Raw genomic sequence first — 18286 nt, 5'->3', positions numbered from 1 at the left:
AATATACATTGTGAAATGAATGCTGTCTTTGCATCTCTCTTCATCCTTGGGAAATCAGCAGCTCATAGAAATGTTGTTCTCATTAATATTATTTTTATTACTTATCCTTTTTTAAGTTTGCTTAGGCCCACTGGATAGGGCTCTCCTGCCTCCAAAAACAAAAATAATGGAAAATGTTAATCAACAAATCCTGTGAAACCAATGACTGTTTTACGAAACTGTGTCAAAGAACTATTAATAGAGAACAATGCTTTGTGGATGAAAGATAGTATAGAAAAAATAAGTTGGTCGTTTAAGGACTATTCTCTCTCATTTGAAAGTCACAAATATTTCAAAACTGCCCTTGTCTTTGTTCTGTGATGAATAAAAAAATAATCTCCATATGTGTAATTTATTTATGCTTGTCAAAATTCACAGGCTATAAGAAAGTTACGTGATTTCTTGCACATTGTGTTTTAGGCCAGAGTTGGCAAAGCCAGCTTCTCAATTGTCTCCTCACAATTTATCTGCAATTCTTGAATCTGCAGTCCGTTCTACAAGTGCCCAGTATGAAGATGAAGATATTCTTAGTAGACTGGAAGTGAGATTACTAGAAATATCAGGAGGAGATACCGGGTGGGAAGTGTTCACGTTGGACTACAATGTTGTAGGTCCCATAGGAACAGTAAGTCTTTCTTATTAGGTATTTTTAAAGCTGTTGCTCTTATAGTGGAATAGCTATTAATAAAATGAGAATATTATTTAAATAAATGTTTTAATAGTTTGGCTCTGCAATTTATCAATTTTAGTCGCAAGCTACTGTCTCACTTACTGCATCTTGTAAGATTAGTATTTGTCTTTTTAAATATGTTAATTGATGACTAATGCCATGAAATGTAATGTTTAATACTAGTGAATGTCACCGCCTTCTCACCTCACTGTTGATCAGCTGCTCACAATGTTAGATGTAGATGCAGTAGTCTTTGTCATCTCTTATCTTAACTTTGTTGTGGATCATGTAGGCAGTGGGGACTAAGGTTTGTGTCCTACTTGCAGTCCATTAGATTCAACAGGCAATGAAATGAAGTTTATTTAATGAAGCCTTCAACACCACTAAAGTGATGGGTAATGAATTACAGCATGTTACATCACAGACAACAGTAGAATACACTTTTACACTTTTCAACACACTTAAAAATTGTGTGAATTGTGTGTAAATTAAAGTAGTGGAAAATTAATTTTTAAGCATGTACTTCAAAAAACATAAAAATTTTCATAAATTGTATTGGACTTGAGTTTCAAACCCTTAGTTTAAATGTTCTTACTACTCATTTAACTCTCAGCAGTTTAAGCTATGATGTTAGCTCCCAAACTACCTACAGTCCCCGGAAATTGTTACATTTTCCAAAAACCGAACCGTATACCATACACATCTTGATACTGTCTCACTGAAAACAAAAGTTATTGCATATTTTATAACATAATTTTCCCAACAAACCCTTGTAGTTCATACATTTTCAACATGAAGCATCACTTCTGCTATTTTTTCAAACAAGTTCATAAATTATCTGGAAGGGGCACTAATATCACTCTTGTCTATTGTTGCCAATTTTTCTTCTCTTCAGGCTAAAATTTAGCCCAACACAACATACAACATAAAATTAACACAGCTTAATGGCAGCAACCAATGCTACATGGAGGGTGGAGCACTATCTCTTTGTCAGTGAATTTAAGACTGTCGGCTCACGCCTGAGTATGGCAGGTAGTCCAGTTGTAGACTGTAGGGGTGACAGACATGTCAGTGCACCCACAGTGTGATAATCAGGGTGAGGGATAGCTGGGTCGGAGAGAGTGGTTCTGTCTTTATAAATTTCGAAATTGTGATCCCCTCACTTACCCAGCCACATATCACCAAAGGCAGAGGGTCATAACCTGGTGGAGGAGGTGTAGAGAGAGGACGAGAGACCTGGCTGGAGGCAGCCCTGGTGTCTGGTCTGTGGGTAAGAGGTGGAGGCAAGGCACAGGGGCACCAATTAAGACTGTGTCTGTGGCCAGAACTGGTTGCAGTGATGGAACAGATGAACATACCCAGCCTCAACATTGAACAACTGATGGCTCCTGTGATCTACAATGATTCCTACAGCCCACCTTGGATGCTAGCCTAACATGCAAGCCAAGACACAGCTGCCCCACATGTAAGTGACCGCCAGCAACAACACAGTGCCCTCAAATGGCCCTGCTTAATTGACGCTGACCATCACCCAAGGGTGGTCAGGGCAGTGTGACAGTGAAAAATGTTGTGCTGGGAATACTTGATTGAGGGGGCAGGCACTGGAGGAATGGGACATGCATTTAATGTTAGCATCAATGCTGGGCAAGTGAATGTGCCACTTGGCCAATGCTTTCATGTGTGTCATCCCCAATGTGATGCATCAAGGAGCAGGAGGATGTGAGGGGGGTGCAGGGGGGGAGGGGGGTGATGACCTGGAAGCAGGGGGCAGGGTAGAATAACAACCCAACAGTCAGTCCTCTGTGGTGAATGTTAAGACATCCTGTCAGGTGTTGAGCCAGTAGCATAATGAAAAATAATTGGAAAAATTTGGGTTGGGCTGATGAGAAACATATGCATGCCCCCCTTCTGGACCATTAACAAAACCTTCCATGGGACAGGCTGTCTGCATTACCATTTTGGGCGGTGGGATGAAACCGTATTTAATAGTGATAACCAGCTAATAAAACTTTTCCAAAGTTTATACTGATGCCTGAACAAGGAAATCCAAGGTTTGTGATCAGTTAAGAAGTGAAATTTGCTGTCACAAAAATATACATTTAACTTCTTACTCCATAAATAATAGCTAAGAGTCCTCAGTTTGGAGGTAGTTACACTGTACAGCATTTAATGGAGGTGAAGGCAGTTGAAGTCTGAACCATCTAACAAATTGTGTGACAAAAACACTGCAAAGCCCTAGTGAGATGCATCTTTCACAAATATTAACAGCAAACATGTTGTATGTGGCACAACACATGGAAGTGTTTTAAGACCTTCCTTAAGATGCTGAGAAGCCTGTTGACTGGCAGCTGATGACACAAACTTAATGTCCTCCTTGCACAGCTGATTTAGTGGGTGCATGATTTATGCTACTTGAGCAATGAAATTGGCATAGTATGCAATTTTCGCAGAAATGATTGCAACTGTTGAAATTACTGGGGGCTAGCATGTTGATAATTGCATCAACATGATCTCATTTGGGTGTCATATCCTTGTGACTAAGAATGTGTACCAGGTATTTGCAACTGTGGACAACAAAATTTTGCGTTTCCAGCTGACAGCATAGCTCATTCTCCTGGAGCCTTCGAAAATGGGATTAAAGATTCTTGTAATGTCCCATGTGTATCAGTGCTTTAACAACATTGACCAAATAATTAACACTGTGTGGAATATCATCAATCCATTGCTCTAAATAATTTTGGAAAATTGTTGGTGTGGGGCAATCCCACACAATAAGCAATTTTACCTGAATATGATGAATGGCATATGTAAAACCAGCAACTTCTCAAAGTATCATCAAGAGGCATTTGAAGATACAGTCTTTAAATCTACCTTCAAATAATATTGGCCCCTCTGACAGTTTAGACAAGTCCTCCAGGTGAGGTAGGGGGTAAAGATCAACGTCAGACTGGGAAATAATAGTAGACTTCAAATAACCATGAGTGCATAAGAATCCCTTCAATTTTTTAATGACCACCATAGGTGTTGCTCACTGACTGGAGGAAATATTGGCTTGATCTTGGAACCATGCAAGATCTGCCTGAGCAGCGTCATTAACTGCCACTAGAAGTGAGCAAGCTCAGCAAAATTTAGGCACCATAGAAGACTTCAGAGAAATATGAGACGTAAAGTTACATGCACACACAAGTAATGGTTTAACACCTCTATGTACCTCAAGCACAGTGTGTAGGGATTAGAAAAAGGCAACGTGGCTGACACGAAATTAAATTGCTTCTCTACAGTGTGCTGAAAACTGGTAAAGGCATCTAAGCCTGAAGTGTCAGTAGCAGGAGTGGAACACACAACTAAGAAGGTTAGTACACAATCACCATTTTTGTACTTAGCCACTGTTGACAGGTCTCAAAGAAGACAGGACCCAGCACTGGGTCCACTGCAGCAGAGGTGAACCCAGGTGGCTACATGTGTTCTCATTTATTAAAGAAATGGCAGTACTGGTGTCCAGCTGGAATTCCATGGACTGGCCGAGCAGTGTCGAGGTCGAAGTGAACTTTTGCAGGGGCACAAGAGGCATATGATCCACAGCCTTCACATTGTGGACTCCTACATTGTCATTCTTTGGCCAAGCATGATGCCCGCAAGCTGCTTGTTGACATAAGACAGCCAGGTGGCCATGCTTGTTGCAGGTCCAGCAGTCAGCTGCACGATGTGGGCATCAGCTCATTACGGCCACCATCACACTTGAGGACAGGGCTGGACTTTCTTAATGTATTTAACTGACGATGTGATGCCGAGAAGAGAGAACGTTCCAAAGGCACCCTGTTAACATTACAGAAAAGCCATACTCAATGTAGGGGGGGGGGGGGCAATGATTAACCTACTTGTGTCTTTCATGATACGCTGGCAACATGGAAGCCCGTGAACTTGGGTCATACTTACTTGTAGAAATAGATACGATGAGTCAGAATCATCAGCTGATTTAGCAGTTTTAAGCACCAGGACTCGCTGCCGGAGGCTCTCATCCCTCTTACAGGTACGTGCTTGGTCAACATGGGGCCCTAACCCTTACAGCACCCCTTTCCCTGCTGCAAGTCCATCTGTCTGCTATTCTTCCTCCTCCTTTGCCTTTCCATTGGATGGTCTTCTTGGTGCTGACCATGCTTAGATTTGGTTTAAGATTTTGGACACTCATTTTTTTGTGTTCTGGCACTTCCCGCAACTTTTCATCCTTCACTGCATGGTCCTGTTGTTTGGTTTGCCTTACCATTCCTCCTCCAAATTTTACAGAAGTGCATATCAATTGGCAAAAGTCACCAAATGTGGTGTGTGTTCCACCTTTTTGCTTCTCTGTATTTTTCCTCTCTGGCAAAAGTAATAGACCCAAACCTAACACAGCAGCCATTCTGTTGTGAGGCATCGTTATGTACCTGTACAGTTATAGCCTTCTAACCATGCAGGGATTGCACTATTGGTGCCTGTACTGAAAACTCCCCACATGTTAGAAGGAGTATGTGCCCATCATGGCTAGGGCATTGGGACTCTGAGCAACAGTTACCCGGCCAGGTAGCCATTAATGTGGCTTGGTGGTGCCCTTGGGGAGAGCCCCTATTTGGAGTAGGTGGCACCAAGGTGGATGACTCGCAAATGAAGTGGCTGCTGGTGGCAGCATGGCCCCAGAAATCTCTTCTGAAGGAAAGGATTATTACAACATGGAGAGATATGACCTCACAATATTTCCTTCCCAGACTATGCCGTGACGGGAATGTAGGCGTAAGAAACAAATGGAGAAATACTCCTCACAATACTTAAATTGCTCTAAGACTGACAGGATTTCATTTTTGGCCACAAATCCATTATTCTATGTTGAACACATTGAGGGCAGCCTTGGTGAATTATCAACAACTTCAAAAAAGGAAAGTGATACTGTTGTGATTAAAATGACATCCCCTGCTCAGTTGCATGTACTCTCACCTGTAACAAGGTGGGTGAAATTCCTATAGCTATTAGTCCATAATAGTCTTAGTATCATCTCCCACTGCAACCTGCTTTTGCAGACTGCTGATGAGTTATGTGCCAGTTTGTAGTTAAAGGGTACGCATTTTGTCCATCATGTTCAGTGGTAACCTAAGGACAATAGTGTTGATACTAGGACTTTCATTTTTGAAGGTGACATATTGTCTGAAAAGGTTAAGGTGGTGATATATCAATGCAGTGTGCAACCTCATGTTCTCCCTCCCCTGCAGTGCTTACAAAATAGAAAAGAAAATTCAAGAGTACAAGACCCTTAACTGACTTGTGTATGAGGAGGTCAAAAAGAAATATGGTTGTTTACATCCTGTACATATGATGATTAAAGTTTGCTACACTAATGATGATGTCATCCTGTCTAGCAGTGGTACCACTGCTCTTTGTTCCTTCAAAACCAGGCACTTGGGGCTGCTCGATTACACCCGCTCACTTGGTAGCTGGGGAACCCCTTCCTTACTGTTTCTTCCCACACCCACTTCAGCAGCATCAACTCCCTACCCAGTGAGGAATTTGATCCCAAACCTATGGCTACAGAAGCACCACCCCCATCTGGCATCTCCCACCAGGATGGTGTCCTTTGGGATACTCGCCTACCAGGCTCCCAGGATTCTGTTGGTCTACAACCTGTGGCCGAAACTATGACAGACAAGCCCTTGCGAACACTGAAATTATCCAAGGAAGAGAGGGACAGGAAGAAGATGTCAAAGAAGTAGTAGTAGTAGTAGTAGTAGTAGTTCCAGTGATCCTTTGCCACTGGACCATATACGTTTCTGATTGCTAACTGAGGTGGAGTTCCTGGTGGGTCCTCTGGCACCAGGTCTCCCCATACAACCTGCTTCAGGACCAATGTGTACTGATGCCATATCCTTGTAAATTATGGCAGCAGATGACCACCTGTCTCCTGCATTGCACTTCAGGAAACTTAGCTCCCAGCATTGTGAATCCCTCCTGGGTCTATTTTAAGAATTGAGCTGCCTGTGACAGAGCATCTGGTGGAGTTTGCACATATGTTGTGGACTCCATCTACAGCAAACATGTCCACTTGATAAGACTTTGGAGACTATGGTTGTTCATGTGATTTTACTGTCTGTAATGTCTGTGCCCTTCCCAGTGGCAAAGTGTCTAAGAACACATTGTCTTCAATGATTTCTCTGCTCTATCCCACATTCCTCATTTTGGATAACTTCAATGCCCACAACACTTTTTGGGATGGACTACAATCACTGGCTACAGTAAAGCTGTCGAAACTTCACTTGCGGAGCTTGATCTTTGTCTCTTGAATACCGATGACCCCACACACCTCAGTGTGGCACATGGATCTTTTTAGCCATTAATCTTTACATTTACAGCCCAGGTCTTTTCCCCTCAATTCACTGGAGAGACCTTGATGAGGTATAGACAAGTGACTGTTTTCCGATTATCCTGTCAATCACTAAGCTTCTCTCGCCTGGGTGTTCACTCAGATGGGCTCTATACAGTACTGACAAGGATCCCTTTGTCTCTCCATTCATCCTCAGCAGACTATCATAGAGAAGTATCAATTGAGCTGTCCAGAGCACAAGCACTGCCGTTATATGATCAGTGGACTCAGTGATCCCCTATCTGAAGACAACACCTTGGTTGACTTCAGAAATCGCTCTGGCCACTAGAGATAACAGGCAGGCTCTCAAACATCCACTGATAGAGCACTGCATTGCTTTTAAATATCTCCATGCCCAGGCCTGCCACTTAATCAAATGACAGGAACAATAATGCTGAGAATGGTATGTTACTACCATTGAATCGCACCCTTCCTTTGCAAGTTCGGGAAAATGTTAGACATCTCTACAGATACCAGTTACGGCCTCCCAGAATAGTGTTGTGTGCACTGACCTAGATTATATTACCAAAAATTTGCTCTGAATTATGCTTGAGCCTCTGCATCTAAGAATTATCAACCTGCATTTCATGTCTCAAACTGTGGGTTGGAGTGAATTCACATACCTTTCACAACATGTCCTCTGGATCGATATAACACTCCATTCAGTGAGTGGGGATTCCTTAATGCCCTAGCACTTTGCCCTGACATGGGTCCAGGGCCAGACTGCATCCACAGCCAAATGCTCAAACACCTATTGATGAATTCCCAATGCCATGTCCTTGCCGTTTTCAACTGTATCTGGAGTGAGGGCATGTTTCCATCTCAATGGTGAGAAAGAATGATCCTCCAATACTGAAAGACCGAGTGAGGTGGCGCAGTGGTTAGCACACTGGACTCGCATTCGGGAGGACGACGGTTCAATCCCGTCTCCAGCCATCCTGATTTAGGTTTTCCGTGATTTCCCTAAATCGCTTCAGGCAAATGCCGGGATGGTTCCTTTGAAAGGGCACGGCCGATTTCCTTCCCAATCCTTCCCTAACCCGAGCTTGCGCTCCATCTCTAATGACCTCGTTGTCGACGGGACGTTAAACGCTAACCACCACCACCACCACCACCACCAATACTGAAAACAGGTAAGCATCCCCTTGAGATGGGTAGCTGTCATCCAATTAACCTCACTAATGTTCTTTGCAACTTGCTAGTGTTAATGAGCTGGCACCTATGTTGGTACCTCAGATCTTAAGGGTTTTTGACTGCCTCAGGGTATTTTTCACCAAGTCTGACAACTTGGTCTGCCTGGAGACTGCTGTCTCATCAGATTTTGCTCAGTGTCAACACCTTATCACTGTCTTTTTCGATTTGAAAAAGGCTTGTGACACCACGTGGCATCATTGTATCTTATCAGGCCATACTTTCTAGATTCAGGTTGGTGCTTCCCACAGTACCTCCAATATACAAGAGAATCATGTCCCAAAGGGCATTGTATTGATAGTGCCCTTTTCCAGTGGTTTTCAATGGTCTAAATGCAGCTGCTGGGTCTACAGTGTCACTCTCCATGTATGCTGATGATTTTTGCATTTACTGTTACACCTCCACTGTAGGTGTTGCTGAACTCCAACTGCAGGGTGCCATATGGAAAGTGCAGGCCTGTGCTCTCACCTGGGGCTTCTAGTTTTCAGTCACCAAGACATGTCTGCACTTCTGTCATCATCACAGGGCCCATCCAGACTCATAACTCTACATCAATGACCAATTAGTCAATGTAGTGGAGTCATATCGCTTTCCGAATCTGATCTTTGTTGCCCAGATGGTGTGACGTGGCTACCCCCATCTTCTCCAACTTAAGTGAATGTGCTAATCAAACCTTAATACCCTTTGCTGTTTCAGTAACACCATTTGGGGCACAGACCACTCGACACTTCGGTGGCTTTACAAAGCTGTGATCCATATCTGACATATGGCTTGGTATTGCCTTCAGTACTGTGGATACTGGACCCAAAACACCACATAGGGGTTTGACTTGTGACAGATTCCTTTCAGACCGCTCTGTTAACAGCCTGTTCAGAGGCAGAGGTCCCTCCTCTACAGATCAGGCACCATAAGTGCTCCTCAGCTATGTGATACATGTTTACTGCTCCCATGAACGTCCAAATGCTCATATCCTCTTTCCTGATAGGGAAATCCACCTACCACTACAGTGGCCCAGGAGTGGGGTCACAATAGAGTTCACATACACAGTCTCTGCTCTGAACTTATACTTTCTCCCTCATTGTCATCTCTAATCAAGGAGCCCTTGCATATGCCCCTATGGTGTGTACACCATCCTTGGATCAGTCTCAACCTATCCTTTGGACTGAAAGAGTACCTTAACCCCATTGTTTTTCACCAGCAGTTTGTTGTTGTCCTTGATGCATTTCCAGGTTCAGAATTGGTATACACTGACAGCTCTACAGCTGGCAGATGAACCAGTTTTGCCTACATCCATACAATGTGGAATGAACAATGCTCCCTGCTACACAGATGTAGTGTTTTCTCTCCAGGATTGGTGGCTGTGGTGTGATCCCTTAATCATGTTTGTTCTTGTACTGACAAGACATTTTTAATCAGCAGTGACACCATGAGTAGCCTTCAGGCTATCTTGCTCAGTGATCAGGCATAGCTCCTGTCCTTTCCACCTTTTTAATACTCCTTATTCTTTTACTTGTGTCATTGGTTTTCTGTCTTGTCATTGTTCTCTTCCTGAAGTTTTATGAACGTTTTCATGTCATTAGTTTTCTTGTGGTAATGGAGGGTGAGGAAACACTGGTCAGTTGCAGAAGGTATGTCTCTCGTCATATAACATGTCCTTGGGACCTCCAACTGGTTTCTGTAGCTGACCGACCTTCATCCTCTTACCCCTCTCTCACTTCTACTTGCTTCTGTCTCTTGGTTTTATTGATTCTCTGTGAAAATCAGGTTCATCAAGATTTGTCTTCTGTGTCCCTTCTATCTGAGGACTCCTCCTGGATCGACACACAAAGGATAGAGGGACTGACTGCCTCATAGTTTGCTCCCTTTAACCATATCGTCCAGTTCAATCCAATCACTTGGACTAGGGTCAGGCTTAGTGAATGCCTTAGAATTGGCCTTCCTTGCAGTCTCAAATTAAATGTTGCACGTATGAAACTTTACAGTTCTGCCATGTGAAATTCCACTTGTGTATGATACTTTGCAAGTCTACAGCCCAACCTTTGTACCAGTGCCAATGATTCAACTGGAGCCTAGCAGCAAGGCACATCTGCTGACTGTGGTATTCAGTTGACAGTGCACAGAGATTACTGAAATACAATTAACCAGGGTCCAAAAGTGGTTTCAGTTTTTTCACCATTTGGTATAAATGACTACTTAAAGATAAAAGCAAAGCACTCTGCTGCTTACCAGAAATGTTGTTAGGAGAACACTGCAACCTAAAACAGTGGAGGTGGAATTCCCAGCTCTCCAATAACTCATAAAATGCAGCGAATGGAAAGATCAATTGTCATTAAACCTCCATGTTAGCTCTACTTTCTTGAATTTTCTCTTGTGGTCATTTTGTGAGATGTTCATGAGAGGAAGTAATGAGTTGCCAGATGCTCCCTAGAATGTACTGTCTCAGTTTTGGTGGTGAACCACTACATGTTGCAAAAAGCGTCTCTTGAAACATCTGCCATTAGAGTTAATTCAGCATCTTTGTAATGTATTCGCCCTAACTAAACAAGCCCATGATGAAATGCACCACTCTTCATTGGATGTTGTCCATCTCCTCTATCACGATGACCTGGTAAGGGTTCCAGACTAATGGAAATTGCCCAGAAATTGAGGGAACAAGTGTTTTGTGAGCAGTGTTTTCCATGGATGAATTAAAGTTCCTTAAAATTATTCCTATGAATCCTTGTGCCTACTGATGCTCTTGTGTGTGGGATGGCAAACAGTAACATTGGTAAACAGTAACATGCCTATCACACTACCTAGGGGTGCTTTTGAAACTATCTTCACATCTGTCACTTGCATTTTGTTAAGAGTGATGTACTGTTTTGTCTACAAGGAAATCCTTAATGCAGTCGCAAATCCAATCTGATACTCAGTAACCTTGCACTTTTTTTAAAATCAAAGGATACTGCAGGACTGTGTCAAATGACTATCTGAAATAAAGGAACATGGCATCAGCCCAAGTGCCAATTAGTGGATCTCATGGAAGAACGGAGAAAACAGAGTTTCTCAAGATCTTTGTTTGTGGACTGCAGTTGATATTTATAGAGGAGATTTTCATTCTCCAAAAATTTTGTAATACACTATGTAATCAAAAGTATCCAAACATCTGGCTGAAAATGACTTAAGTCTGTGGCACCCTCCATTGGAACTACTGGAATTCTATATGGTGTTGGCCCACCCTTAGTGTTGATGACACCTTCCACTTTCACAGGCATATGTTCAATGAGGTTCTGGAAGGTTTCTTGGGAATGGCAGCCCATTCTTCAAGGAGTGCTGCACTGAGGAAAGGTAATGATGTCGGTCAATGAAGCCTGGCATGAAGTCGGTGTTCTATATTATTCAGGTCAGGACTCTGTGCAGGCCAGTTCATTACAGGCACATGCTTTGTGAACAGGTGCTCGATTGTGCTGAAAGATGCAATTGCCATCCCCGAATTGCTCTTCAACAGTTGGAAGCAAGAAGGTGCTTAAAACATCAATGTAGACCTGTGCTGTGATAGTGCCACACAAAACAACAAGGGGTGCAAGACCCCTCCATGAAAAACGCGACCAGACCATAACACCACCACCACCACCACCTCCCAATTTTGCTGTTGGGCTACACACGCTGGCAGATGATGATCACAGGGCATTTGCCATACCACAACCTGCCATTTGATCGCCACATTGTGTATCATGATTCGTGACTACACAGAACAGTTTTTCCACTGTTCAATCGTCCAATGTTTACGCTCATTGCGCCAAGCGAGACATCGTTTGGCATTTACCGTCGTGATGTGTGGCTTATGAGCAGCCGCTTGACCATGAAGTCAAAGTTTTCTCACCTTCCTCCTGACTGTCATAGTACTTGCAGTGGATCCTGATGCAATTTGGATTTCCTGTGTGATAGTGTGGATAGCTGTCTGCCTATTACACATTACGACCCTCTTCAACTGTCGGCGATCTCTACTAGTCAAGAGACGATGTCGGCTTGTATGCTTTTGTGCTGCATGTCCCTCCACATTTCCACTTCACTATCGTATCGAAAACAGTGGGCCTAGGGATGTTTAGGAGTGTGGAAATCTTGTGTACAGACCTACGACACAAGTGGCACCCAATCACCTGACCACGTTCGAAGTCCATGAGTTCTGCAAAGCTCCCCATTCTGCTCTCTCATGATGTCTAATGACTACTAAGATCGCTGATATGGAGTACATGGCAGTAGGTGGCAGCACAATGCACCTAATATGAAAAGTGTATGTTCACTTTTGATCACATAGTGTATATGAGCATAAAACATGTTCCATAATTCTAAAACAGATTGATGTCAGTGATACAGGCATATAACTGTTTGCATCTGCCCTACAACTCTTCTTGAAAACGGAAATGAGCTGCAATAATTTTTTTTTTGTCACTAGGTACCCTTCATTGCTCCAGTGACCTACAATAACCTGCTGGTGGAAGGGAAGCAGTTTTCTTCATACAATGTCTGTAGAATCTTAGAGGTATCTCATCTCATCGATATGCTTTTTTGCTACCATTCATTTGTAGTTGCTTTTTTCATTGTGTGATTACTTCTCCATATCGGCCATTTTGAAGTTTGTTTGATAATTGAAAGGAAGGCGGCCTGTATCCTGATCTTCAGTGATGTAGCAATTTAGGAATATCGAATTCAACATTTCAGCGTTCTCTCTGTCATCTTCTGTTCCAGTACCAAGTATGGTCCCTAGGCGACTGAATAAATAATTTTGATCCACTTACTGATTTGATATAAGACAAAAACTTTTTAGGGTTGTTAGTCACACCAGTTTGCTAAATTTTACTTTCAAAATAATTCAGTGCTCTCTTCGTGCTCATTTTCTGCTTAGTTCAGCTTCTGTTTGACAGCTGGGTTTTGTCATTTTTAAATACATGATGCTCTCTATGGTTAAGTAGCAATTTCCTAATGTGGCTGTTAAACCATGGGAGACATTTCCCATCCCAGAAAACCTTGCTCTGGACATACTTCTCTCTCTATTGAATGCCACTTTTTAATTTTATCCGTTTGTGCTGCACGTCATCATCCCCAACACTGAATATTTTATGTTGAGTACTCAGATACTCTGTAATTTATATTGGTTTCTTGTGCTAAATAAGAATATTTTCCTATGTTTTTTAATGGTTCTTATAACCCCTCAAGTCACTGATGCTATCACAGCCTTAGGATCATGCATACCCTCTTCTTATGTTAACCAATTCAAAAATTTTGGGGCAAGCCTACAGTTTTATGGCCAAAAGCAGAAGTCAAGAAATTTACTTCCACTGTCATCATGGAATTGTTTACTCATCAAATTTAGATCTTCCACACTGCTAGAAATAAGAGATTTCATTCAACTCTGGATATGATGCTACAAATAGTGAGCTTAGTCTGCACTCTGCATGTGATGCTAGCTGCCTTCACAAATTGGACAACTACTGGAAATAACTGAGGATGGCCTCAGTGCAAGTGACAGGCAATACATTCGTCCTGGCATTAGCCATGATTTGCAACTGATTGCACGCAGTTTGTTAAATAGCTGCCAGCACAGACTCCTCCACATCACTGACAAGACCTCCAGTCCGGCCGGAGTGGCCAAATGGTTCTAGGCGCTACAGTCTGGAACCGAGCGACTGCTACGGTGATGTCCTTATTAGTTAGGTTTAAGTAGTTCTAAGTTCTTGGGGACTGATGACCTCAGAAGTTAAGTCCCATAGTGCTCAGAGCCATTTGAACCAAGACCTCCAGGCAAACTTATCCTGCTATTTTCCCAAGGGGTACCATCAACAATCTAATATTTGAACTCCCAATGAGTAGCACCACATTTCTCAAGATTTCTTCTTGTGGGGCACACTAAAGTATATTTCCAACTTTCACAAAACCGCTCTGTGTGATTCTCCTCCCCTTAGATTCAAAAAAGCAAACACAATTAAGAATGTGCAATACGTTTTTTGTTACAGAATGACTGTGGCACACAAATTTTATAGATTTATTACTCCAGGGAAAGATTTGATGATGATTTTTTTTATTTTCTAGATATTTTATTTGCAGAAGATTAGAAGACATCTTGCAACACACCTAACAAATGCATCCCTGTATTTATAGGGCTCTCAGAAAGACATGATACACAAACTTCCTTTCGGCAGTTTCTATCATCTAAATAGATATGTTCATTAACTTTGTGGTTTTTTAAAGTCCTCTAATATTCTGACACATATTGGTAAGATTGTTCTTAAAAGTTTCTTTTGTATGTGACACTTAATTTATCTAGATCTCTCTTGAAACATGTGCTATAGATGGGATATTTAACTTAATGAAGGCTTATATCTCACACCTGTATTTTAGGAATTCAGGAGAGAGCATTTCACATAGACTCTTGAAGTAATTGTACTGGTGGATAAAAATTTGTGAGGAAAAATTCATCAGCAAAACAGTAAAAATGCCATATCAAATTTGGGTAAAATCCCAAGCTTTCGCTGACTGACTGCCATCATTGAAGGACTGCAATTTTACCCAAGTTTGACACAAGTTTACCAAGAACTTTTTATTTGAGTACTCTCTTGTGAAATACTTATAGCCATACACGTAGTGTTATTTGTTGATTAATTGGTTAATCAATTTCATATCCCTCGGATCATTTGTACAGTTCATCAGAATGATGCGGAACACGTCATTTTACATTCACAATACACATTCATCTGTTAACGTAGCTACGTGCTGACTATTTGCAGGTGGTGTTTTTCTTTATTTCTTCCTTTCTTTTTTTAATATGGCTGTAAATATGTACATAGTTATTACTTAATAATAATTTAATGACATGTGCAAAACATGTCAAATTACTGATTTCCAACTTCCCAAGATTTACAATGATTTGAAAAGCAAATGTGACTGAACTAAATTGTTTTAATTGCTCCAAAATGTGTGTTTCCCAGTTCAAATTCTCACCAGTATAGACACCTAAAAATTTTTGGAGGTCCCACCATATTTATTACGTCCTCACTTTGTGCTATAATTCTAACTGATGTAGTAGAAGTTGTTCCAGTGACATCCCATGGGGCACAGTGCTTAGGAGATATCAAAAACTCACATGGGCATAAGTGCAGTTAGTAAATAAAGCCTACCCATCAGGTGTCCCTACTGCACATATTCTGTGCATGTGTGAAAAGTTTCTCATCCCTGCTGGCAGACGTGAGGCCATGGCAGTATGGTCGCAGATGCTGCAGCCTGGCTGCCTGATTGACTGCACATTACCTGTTTGTCCACTGCTGATCACTACTACCTGTGGGCAACCAGCTGCCCACAGGCAGCCATTCAAGCTGGAAGAGCCTTGTATAGTACCTTTAGATGTCCAGAACTGAATATGTTGTCTCTTTTTTAAATTGATAGTGACACCATTTGCAGAAAACCACTCAATAATACTTTTAAAAACATTAATTTCCATTTCTTCTGTTCCTGTTTGTGTGTTTGGGTTGAATAAAATGCTAGAATCATCCACAAAAAGAACTAATTCTGCTTGTTATATATCACACGGAAGATTGTTCACAGATAAGAAAAACAGTGGACCTAAGATTGAGCCTTGTGGAAGCCCATAGGTTATTTCTCTACAATCAGAAAATTTTCCACTGCATAAACTGGTTAAATTATTAAGTAAAACTTCCAGCATTCTTGTGATTACATATGATACTAACTGTTGGTTGGCTGCACAATCAGTTCCACAAAACCTCACTTTAACTAGGAGAATATTGTGATTCACATAGTCGAATGCCTTGGATAAATCATAGATAATTACCAACCAATGCTGTTTTGTTATTTCAAGCTTGTAAAATTTCGTGAGTGAATGTGTAAATTGTGTTCCCAGTGGAGAAAATCTTCTGAAATTCATACTGATTTACTGAGGTTATTAGTGTCACACAAGTGGGATACTATAATAGAACACATCACCTTCTCATAAAGTTTGGAAGATTCCTGTTGTGAAAGGGGTTGCTAGTTTTTGACATCTTTCTTGCTATCTTTCTTATAAGGGGTTCAACAATGACATACTTCATTTCTCTGAAAAAATACCTTGAATTAGTGATGATGGGTTATGATGATGATGATGATGATGATGATGATGATAGGGGAACGATGCCAGTAACCTGCACTGCCGTACTGGGCAAGGTCCTAGTGGAGGTGGTTTGCCATTGTCTTCCTTTGGATGTGTTGAAAGATATCCATTATTATATGGCAACAAATCTTCAGTAATCTGTTAGAAATGTCATGAAATCCAGATGAGTTTCTATTTTTGAGAGAATATATAATACTCTTCATTTCAGAATAGCTGGATGAGACATCAACATGACTGAATTTCATGAGAGTTGCTTTATCAGCATACTGCTTTGATTTTTCTGTTGAAGTGCTTACTCTATATTTCCTACTTCACTTATGAAATGATTGTTAAGCATACCTGCTGTGTGTGACCATTCACAGCCCTTCCATTAAAATCAATAGTCATGTTACTCGGATATAGGACTTCTTGTCCTCCCTCTCATTTCACTACATTCCATAAAGACTTAAGCCTGTTCTCAGAATTAAATGAGCTTAATGTCATCTGAAGTTTTTTTTGTAGTTACATACACGAATTGTTTGTAATCTTACCCTAAAAAGTAAAATAATCTTTTATGAAACAAGCAAATACAACATTAATTTCTCAACAGTATGGAAACATGAAATGATATCACAATTTTACTTAAGATGTAGAATGTAATGAAAGACAGTTCAAGCAATAAAAACTTGTAAAGGAATACCTCTTGCTAAAACTAGTAAATGATACTTTGGTTTCTGTACAGGTTCTTGCTATGAATATGTCAACGTACTTGATGCTGTTCAATGCTCTTTGGCGAGCTAAGAGAATGGAATTTGTATTAAGCCTGGCATTCAAACGGCAGTTGACAGCTGCTAAGCAGATGAAATGTCTACCTGGAATGAAGCCTTTATTGCAGAGATTACATCTCTTAATTTCCGAAATGGTGCACTTCGTACATCAAGTGCAGTACTACACCCTATTTGAGGTATTGGAATGCTCCTGGGAGGCATTTAACAAGGAAGTGCAGCAAGCAGAAGGCTTGGATGATGTTATTAGAGCACATAATGCATTCCTAGCAAAAGTTCGAGCAGGAGCTTTACTAGATGAAGCAACACAGGTAACATGTTGGAAAACGATTGTTGTAATGAACCATTCTTTGCTTCTCCATTATGAAAGCTACATAACATATTTATCTTATTATATGTTTACTTAGGGTATGTTATATTGTGTCAGCTATCAGGAAAACAACTTACCAAGTAGATAATTTTAAACATTTTGGAAAGGAATGTATTAGCATTGTGAGAAACTTCTTTAAACTTAATTGCTTCAATCTCGCCATTAGTAAAAAAAAAAAAAAAGTGTTTTTTAATTCCAAATCACACACACATACATAGTACAGAACATGCACATTCAAACAAATAAGTCCCGGTTGACTGATCTACCTGAACAGTGCCCGTGGGTATGTAAATACCTACACAGACTCTGAATTATACTGATCTGACATGAAGCCATAAGTGACATGAAATGCTCCATTATCAGTCTGACTTTATAAATAGTACTTAACATTAAATCTGTACTAATATATAAACACAGGTCATTGTTTAACTTTGTTACCAAAAATCTCGGAGATCTTGACTGATTTACTTCAGATTTTTACATGATGCTCTAATAAACATTTGTGGCAACTCTGTCATATTATGTACTAACAAACATAGATCTACAGAAGCAATGGGTATGAAAAGGAATTGTTTATTTTCTAAGGCAGGCAGGCAGGCAGGCTTCATCAGCAGCAGTTACAAGAACTTAGTTGATTTCACTTCATATCTGAATGCTGTACACTTTAAAATACACCTTATCATTAATATTTCATGAATCCTGCCATGTGGGCAAATTGTGATTCATTACT

At 41.0% G+C, this 18286-nt stretch overlaps 1 protein-coding gene across 1 annotated transcript in view; it reads left to right on the top strand.

The window, feature by feature from the left end:
• LOC124722297 (gamma-tubulin complex component 3-like) overlaps positions 1-18286 on the top strand; it is a 196228-nt gene that overhangs the window by 119708 nt on the left and 58234 nt on the right. Inside the window, exons 8-9 of the mRNA XM_047247480.1 lie at positions 460-664; positions 17144-17497. Coding sequence (XP_047103436.1) covers positions 460-664; positions 17144-17497 — 559 coding nt within the window. The remainder of the gene's footprint in view (positions 1-459; positions 665-17143; positions 17498-18286) is intronic.

The sequence above is a fragment of the Schistocerca piceifrons genome, chromosome X (assembly GCF_021461385.2).
Source record: "Schistocerca piceifrons isolate TAMUIC-IGC-003096 chromosome X, iqSchPice1.1, whole genome shotgun sequence".
In the NCBI taxonomy this organism is placed as follows: domain Eukaryota; kingdom Metazoa; phylum Arthropoda; class Insecta; order Orthoptera; family Acrididae; genus Schistocerca; species Schistocerca piceifrons.
The sequence above is the reverse complement of the archived record's forward strand: the minus strand, read 5'-3'. Positions and strand labels throughout refer to the sequence as shown.